Below are 7,595 nucleotides of genomic sequence, written 5' to 3'. Positions count from 1 at the left end.
GGAGATAATAACATAATACTACACCTATCTAGTAATTTTATAAAAGTGAATACTGATGTAGGAGTACTTAGGAAAAGGGACTGGAGACTGAAATGGCACACTAGTTACATTCTAAAGAGAAAGATTTAATGAGAATGTTCCACCTGCAACGATGTGATGTCAGAGCCTCAGCCTGTATACAAGGCAGACCGAGGTAAACAAACACAGCAATCGCATCGTCTTCGCCTCGCGATGGTGTCAACGCCCATGCTTACCCCAGGCCTAGAGACCATAGTCCAGCCACGTGCCTGTCCCCCATCCATAACTGTTGATTCATGTTTTTTTTTTACTCTGGGGCTTTGTCCCAAATGACCCTTATTCCCTATTTAGTGCACTACTTTTGAAAAGGGCCATGCGTTAGTAAACTGTGGAGGGGCATGGGGAAGTATCTAAACTGACACATGCTGCCCTGGTTTACTCTTGGCATCTATGGATGTCGTCAGCACTCTAGCTGAGCGTCGCCCATCCCCAGTAAACACTAACCTCTTGCTGATGCTCTGTAAATATTTATCGTCAGGCAGACTGCAAGGGGAAAGGAACGTGGAGTGCCAAGCGCGCCAGGAGAAATGTGACCCTTTCCCTCAAGTTGTACACTAACTCAACCAGCACCATTCTTTTTCTCGACATCCCACACCTGGGTATTCATTAGGGCACACGTAGCAAAACATTTTGCAACGGAAACGAAAACATGGATGACTTATTGGACAAATTCAGGTAGTCCCTCCCTGTTTTTTATTTTTTATTAAGAGTTGCATGGTAATAGTCATGATGTTGCTCACGCCTTACTGAGCATGACAAAAACAATGTCAGGGCAAGCCAATCTGCCCTCAAGCAATGCACTGTTGCTCAAATAGTAACCTCTAGAAGCAGCCATCCTACTGGACCGGTCAGTAGAGGAAAGTAAGGACAAAAACAGCAGGGGAGAGAAAAGGTGGAAATGGGTGGTGGTGAGGAAGTGGGCTCTTCCTGCCATAATCAGAACTCTGAATATTTCCTGTCATTGTAAGAGCTCCAGAACCATTAACCGGCAAGACACACACACGCACGCACGCGCACACACACACACACACACACACACACACACACACACACACACACACACACACACACACACACACACACACACACACACTTATATACAAACAAAAACAATACAGGTACACACAGGTATGCGAATCCTACTTGGCACAGGCGTCCTGCATTGTGGGCCCTTTGGCTCTCCTCTTGATAAACACATCTTGATAAATACTTCATTATGAAATCCTGAGGACACAGTAAATATTTGCTCATCCTTATCACCCTCCCTTATCTTGGCGTGAACCTTCTGCTCTACATGGCTTCTAGGGCTTTATTATTTGAATGACTTTGTGGGTTCTGATAACTTCACAGACTAGAACGTGGAGAAGAGTGGCGAGTTCCTTGAGAGGCTCCTGGAAAAACAAAACAATTATTGCTGCAATACATTTTAAATGGGTTAACAACAATCACGGTAATGATTTCCTTTGACTACATTACACATCTATAAGCATTTCAAGTACGTGTTATAACAGGTCCCAACCACATTATTAAAGGTTGTTTAGTAAAATATATCCATACCAAATATATAGTGCATATATATATATAGCTCATATTTAGGTATCTTAATAGATGCATCATTTTACCACGCAAAGTTAAGAACAAATTCTTATTTTCAATGATGGCCTAGTTATAGCAGGTCCCAACTGCATTATTCAAGGTTAATTAAACGTATCCATAGCATAACTATAGCACGTTCACGTTTACTGCCTTGTTCAGGAGCAGAAAGACAGATTTTGACCTTGTCAGCTCGGGGATTTGATCTTGCAACCTTTTGGTGACAACTCCAACGCTCTAACGCTCTAACCACTAGGCTAACTGCCGCCCCAAGCCAGTAGGGGAAATGGGGTTGGTCAGGCTATACAGCAACATTTTCAAAACCTAGCCTTTGGCCTTTTGGCATATTCAATAACACTTGTATGACAGAAGCACACTTTTGAGAACATCCATAATGATTTCATTCAACTGTCATTGTGATGATGCATATCTCCACCCGGCACAGCCAGAAGAGGACTGGCCCCCCCTCATAGCCTGGTTCCTCTCTAGGTTTCTTCCCTAGGTTTTGGCCTTTCTAGGGAGTTTTTCCTAGCCACCGTGCTTCTACACCTGCATTGCTTGCTGTTTGGGGTTTTAGGCTGGGTTTCTGTACAGCACTTTGAGATATCAGCTGATGTACAAAGGGCTATATAAATACATTTGATTTGATCTAATAACATACCTAAAGACGAGCATAGCATGACATGAACGTGCTATAGTTATGCTATGGATACGTTTAATTAACCTTGAATAATGCAGTTGGGACCTGTTATAACAGGTTCATGAAATGCTTATGCATGTGTAATGAATGCGTTATGAATATGTAGTTAAAGAAAATCATTTCTGAGTAGGGAGACTGAGGCCTTTGCATATTTTATTTCAAGACCAATCATAACAGACGGTATGGCTACTCTCATCCATTCACAGATAAAACATACCATGTGGGGATGTAGGAAGTTGATGTCATATGTGACTTCAACTTCTTGGCACCCCATTAGTGTAGTATGCATGGAGACTGCTTTATTTCCTAATACACACCACACCCTACCCACTCACAATTCAGATGTGTTCCTAGATCTGTAAGGGTAATAAAACCAAATTCACGTAAAGGTAGTACGTTCCTCAACCTTACCTCCCACTAGCGTGGGATTGGGCTGTACTGTGGAGTCTTAAAGTGTGGAAGGTCTACTCTACAGTCAACACAAAGCCCCACTGGCCCCTAGCCAAGACAAGTAGGCTGTGTTTACACAGGCATTACAAATCTTATTTCCCCCCCCCCACTAATTGGTCTTTTGACCAATCAGATCGGCTTTCTTGCCAAGAATTTGGCAAAAGATTAGAATTGGGCTGCCTTTGTAAGGGCAGCATAAAGTCACAGAGCAGGCCTTGGAGACCAGCCACTCTGTACAGGTATGCCAGAGATGGGGGTGCATTCACACTAAAATGGTTCCAGTCTTTCCCTCAAATGACGGGGGAGAGTTAATGGGAAAGAGGTGATTTGTATTTAGCACTTAGTGAATGTGTTAAAGCTGGAATCCTTAGTTGATACATACATTTTTCGGAATCATAAATGGTTTATGTATACCCATTGATTCATGAATAACTTATGCCTCAAGAGTTTAGTTCAACTCTTGTTCCCCATCCGAACCCAAAATATACATTTGTTTTACTCCAATGCTTGCGAACAACGTAAACGTAAACCAACACTACAGCTATATAGATTCAAAACTATAATTTTGATATAGGTGGCCAGTCCTTTCATCCACAGGCATCTATGAATTTAAGTGGTTACATTTCTCCAGGCCTATCCATCATCTTTTTACCAAATCAGAGGCAGGGTGCCAAGGATTCTAGCTTTAAGAACATGGCAGAGCAGAGCTGAACACTGCGTGTTCAGGAGGCAGTATCGGTCCCTTAGTGATGAAAGGGGGCATTGTTGAAAACATAGGTTTAGAATTATAATTTCTATGAATGACTCTACTGGGGAAAGGTCTTACTGGAAATGCCAACACACTTGCATCATTCTTTATGTAAAAGATAAAACCAAGCAGCACAAGACTATTTTTCCAAAATGATTTTATTGGGAGAACTACCAAAAAAAAATGTACAGTACAAAGTTAAGTCTTACACTCAATTTGTAGTGAACCGACTACCCCCGCCCCCAAAAATTACTACAACTGTCTTTTTGTCCGTTTTTAATTACATTCAAAAAGCTTTACTTCTGATAAAGTAGTCAAAAGGAACAGTGTGCAACCCCTGTACCTACTATGTACAAACGTTCAATCACTTCCCCATCCAGAAAATTCTGAAGACTGCTTTTTCTCTTTCTCTCTTCCTTTGAGATTGACTAGTCAAACAATCTAAATAAGTGTAGAGAAACAGGGAATTTCAACAAAAAAAAAAATAAGGTATAGTCTTCCCAAGGTGTCTTAGAAAAGTGGTAACCACCTGCAAAAGTCATTCAGCTCCAACACTACATTCAATTCAACTTGTGTAAAAGATACATGTAGGAAAAATACTTTATTTTGGTTAATGTTAAGGCATATAAAGATGGTGAACTCCGTAGGCACTACACAATAATACTGGGGCACAAGGGATTGCTACATTCTTTAGCACGTGGCTGGAATCAGTGTGACCTCGTACAAACAGAAGAAAACAAATACTTTTTTGGTTAATTTATTTACTTGGGTTCTTTGTCACTGAAGTCTGATCTATATATATAAAAAATAAAAATCACTAAAAAAAAAAAAAAACTTAAGGCTAGCTCAGGTTTGGACGGTCTGCAAAACCACATCATTTATACATTCTACAGAAACATCTAGATAGGGACTCAAAAAACAGCTTCCACAGCTCTTACAAGCAAACTCTGAACAAACAGCAATCACGCAAACTTGTTTTAATAAACGTAAACAAAATTAATGAAATAAATATCACATGTCCTCTTAAATTAAGATCTTTTTTACTCATTTACAATAAAAATAAGTGAAGTTACAAAATGGAAACCAAAAACAAAATATATATTACTGTGAAAAGAACACACTCCACTTTATGCAGATTAATAATGGCGATCATAATTTAAACATAAAAGAATATAGATCTATTGCTTCATCATACTTGATAAATACAGTATGGACACAAATTACCAATGATGTATAGCCTATACTTTTCACAAGATAATAAATAAGTTAAATAGTTCATAGCCAGTTACACACTGCTATGTAAATCACTCAAAACAGCTAAAAAAAAAATGATTCAACCATCAGTGATTTCCCCAAACAAACCGAACGTGAGTGCTTTTCAAACTAAGCAACAAACCACTGTTGTGGTGCTGTGAAACAGATTAAAGTCCTGGAATGGAAGTTTAAACGTTCATAAAGGAACACATACTTTGAAAAATAGACGTTACATTGTGTCAAGGCATATTCTTGGCAGGATGGAGGAAATCTGAAACCACTTTACAGTGTCAAGTTTTGTACACATCTATCCCAGGGAAGCGTGGCTTGCCCGATAGACCAAAAATACTGCCATTAATTGCAGCTCAAATAAGTCGCTGATGGAATGCCTTCTGTTGATATCTACTTTTATACAGCTATACCATTACAAAAAGGAACAACTAATGCCATGTCAAGGATCATTTTCAGCCATTGAAAATAACATGATAGGATGTTTAGTCATCTGAAATCGACAGCCTGCTGAAGATTGGCAGACGTTTCCCAGCATCCAAACTTGGGGACTCGGAGCCGCTGAGACTCCCAGAAGAGCTGAGGGACCCGCTCGCATAGCTCTCCAGGTCTGAGAGGGAGTCGGGCGGGCTGGGAGGGGAGTCGAACACCGGCGACTCGTTGAGGCGGCGCAGGGACTGCAAGTGGCTCATGTTGTATGAAGGGGGAGAAGGGGGGCACACGTTAGCTTGAATGTTTCCGTAGTAGGCGTTGAACTGGTTGTTGGCATAGCCGTTCTGAGTATGCATGGCAAGGGGAGCAAGTAAGGCTTTCAGGTCCTGCCCAGGGAAATTGAATGCACTGTTCACACAAGACATGGAGTTGGGAGACAGCATGTCCTCATAATAGTTGGGAGAGCAAGAAGAGGGGGGTGGTGGGGTGCGCGATGTGGGGCTCTCGAGCAGTGGCGACTCAAGTCCATGGTGGCTGGAAAAGCCAGAAAAACTCTGGCTGTGGTGAAGCTTTGGTCTGTCCCGGTTGTGCCCACCTTGCTGCGGAACAACATCCCTTTGACCATAGCCACAGAGCTCCCGACCCGACTTGGGTTCCCCCTGCATGTTGGCGTTGATTGGAGCAGGTCTGCGCTCATCAGCATTGTGGATAAAATGACAGCGGGGACCGTATGGGCAGAAGCCAATAGTGTGGAAAGTGCGACAGGGCTCGGTTTTGTACTTGGGGTGGCGAGACAAATTTCTCAGCTCGTGGTAGCCGTGAGCAAACTGGCACTTCTCTCCATATTTGCATGCTCCGTTCTCCTCGAAGGGCCTGCAGAGTTCGGTCTTGTAGCGCGTGGAGTTGATCTGAGAGCCCGGCTTCTGCTGTAGGATCTGCAGGCTGCGGTCACTGTTCTCGCTGTATGCCCTGTCACGGAACTTGTTCTCCTTGTTCATAATGGCAGTGCTACTGCTCGTGTTCTCCTTCAAATTACTGTAGGAGTTGACGGAGTACTTGTTGCTGTTGATCATTGCTTCCATGTTGCTGGTCGAGTTTCTACGGAAAAATCCCGGCGTGAAAGAAAAGCTGTTGGAACTTTGTGTAGGTGTCACTGGAGCCCCCACCGCTTTATTATCCAGCATGCTATTGATGTGATTCATAGCGTTCATGTTCATGGTTTTATCTTGCTGTTGAGAGAGAAGACAAACATAAGCAATGCATTTAAACTAACACGGCTTTGGTCAAATGCATGTTAAATTCTGATAAGTTCTGAGTGCAAACTTAGTAACAATGAAAAACTATGGCGGGCTCACGCGAGCAACAAGTTATTGCTTAGGTCACGAAGCTAGTTGTAGCCTACTGAAAATGAAAAGGCATGCTCAAGCGATCAGACCTGTTAAAAGAACAAGACTGTCCATCTACAATGGGGAAATATACCTTACCTTGTAAAGCATGTCGATGTCGTACAAAGCGGACAACATGGTTGCAGACATCTCTTTCTCGGATGTTTGTCGCAGTAGATCTCTCATGGAGGACCAACCAGGATCCTTCAACGCACGAGGCAACTGTTGTAGCTCGTGCCACGACTGTTTCTTTTTTAGAGCGATTTGAAAGTTCTTGAAAAATCGAAATGTGCAATTCCAGTGGCGGAGATGAAATAAGTTGTGGAAAGTAAGTTCCTTGTAATTGGGTTGTAGATTCTTCCCTCGAGAAGCGCTGAACTAGAGTGCTTCACTAAATACCTCTCCTCTGCACAGGAATATAAACGCTTCGCAGTGGCTGGAGGGTGGAGCTTTCTGAAGTTGGAACAATGTTTTGTGGATCACGCCCCCGTATTCGAACGTCTCCCAGTCACTGGTTGGCCTCGAATTATTATACTCCACCTCGAAATGTAGTTCTTCTCCAAAATTCTATCACGCAATTTGTGAAAGTTGGTCCCGTTTTGAATGAGGGGCCAGGTTGTTGAATCAAGCAATAGCGTACAGTAGGAGTCATTTATCTTTGTACACGTTTAAGCAACTATACAAACTGGAGAACACTGCGTCTCCCTTCTCTCTCGCAGGTGCGTGAGTAGGAACGCAAGTGTCGGGAAAATGGTTTTAGAAACCAGAGTGAAATCTTTTTTTCTGTTTAGGTTTGTTAGTGATTGCATAATCCACACACAACGAAATGATGTCCTAGTTATGGGCTCTCCAAACCTGTTCCCGGAGAGCTACAGTCCTATAGGTTTTCACTCCAACCCTAATTTATGGTACCGGTTTTTAATAATTAACGTTAGCTGGTTGGTAA

The 7,595-nt window shown here is 42.3% G+C and overlaps 1 protein-coding gene across 1 annotated transcript; it reads right to left on the bottom strand.

Annotated features, from left to right (window-relative positions):
• Positions 1 to 3,709: 3,709 nt before the first annotated feature.
• On the bottom strand, positions 3,710 to 7,083 carry LOC139381817 (mRNA decay activator protein ZFP36L2-A-like). The gene is made up of 2 exons (XM_071125596.1): positions 6,749 to 7,083; positions 3,710 to 6,493 (listed from the first exon to the last, which is right to left on the bottom strand). Exons 1-2 carry the CDS (start codon positions 6,833 to 6,835, stop codon positions 5,318 to 5,320), a joined length of 1,263 nt encoding a protein of 420 aa, XP_070981697.1. The 5' UTR covers positions 6,836 to 7,083; the 3' UTR covers positions 3,710 to 5,317.
• Between the last annotated feature and the right edge of the window lie 512 nt (positions 7,084 to 7,595).

The sequence above is a fragment of the Oncorhynchus clarkii genome, chromosome 23, assembly GCF_045791955.1.
Source record: "Oncorhynchus clarkii lewisi isolate Uvic-CL-2024 chromosome 23, UVic_Ocla_1.0, whole genome shotgun sequence".
In the NCBI taxonomy this organism is placed as follows: domain Eukaryota; kingdom Metazoa; phylum Chordata; class Actinopteri; order Salmoniformes; family Salmonidae; genus Oncorhynchus; species Oncorhynchus clarkii.
Note: the sequence above shows the minus strand (reverse complement) of the source record. Positions and strands in the feature narration are given on the sequence as shown.

Coding starts and splice junctions, on each gene's coding strand:
- LOC139381817 (XM_071125596.1), bottom strand. CDS start 6,835: ATGAGAGATCTACTGCGACAAACATCCGAGAAAGAGATGTCTGCAACC. Junction 6,494..6,748: donor ACATCGACATGCTTTACAAG/GTAAGGTATATT, acceptor CTCTCTCAACAG/CAAGATAAAACCATGAACAT.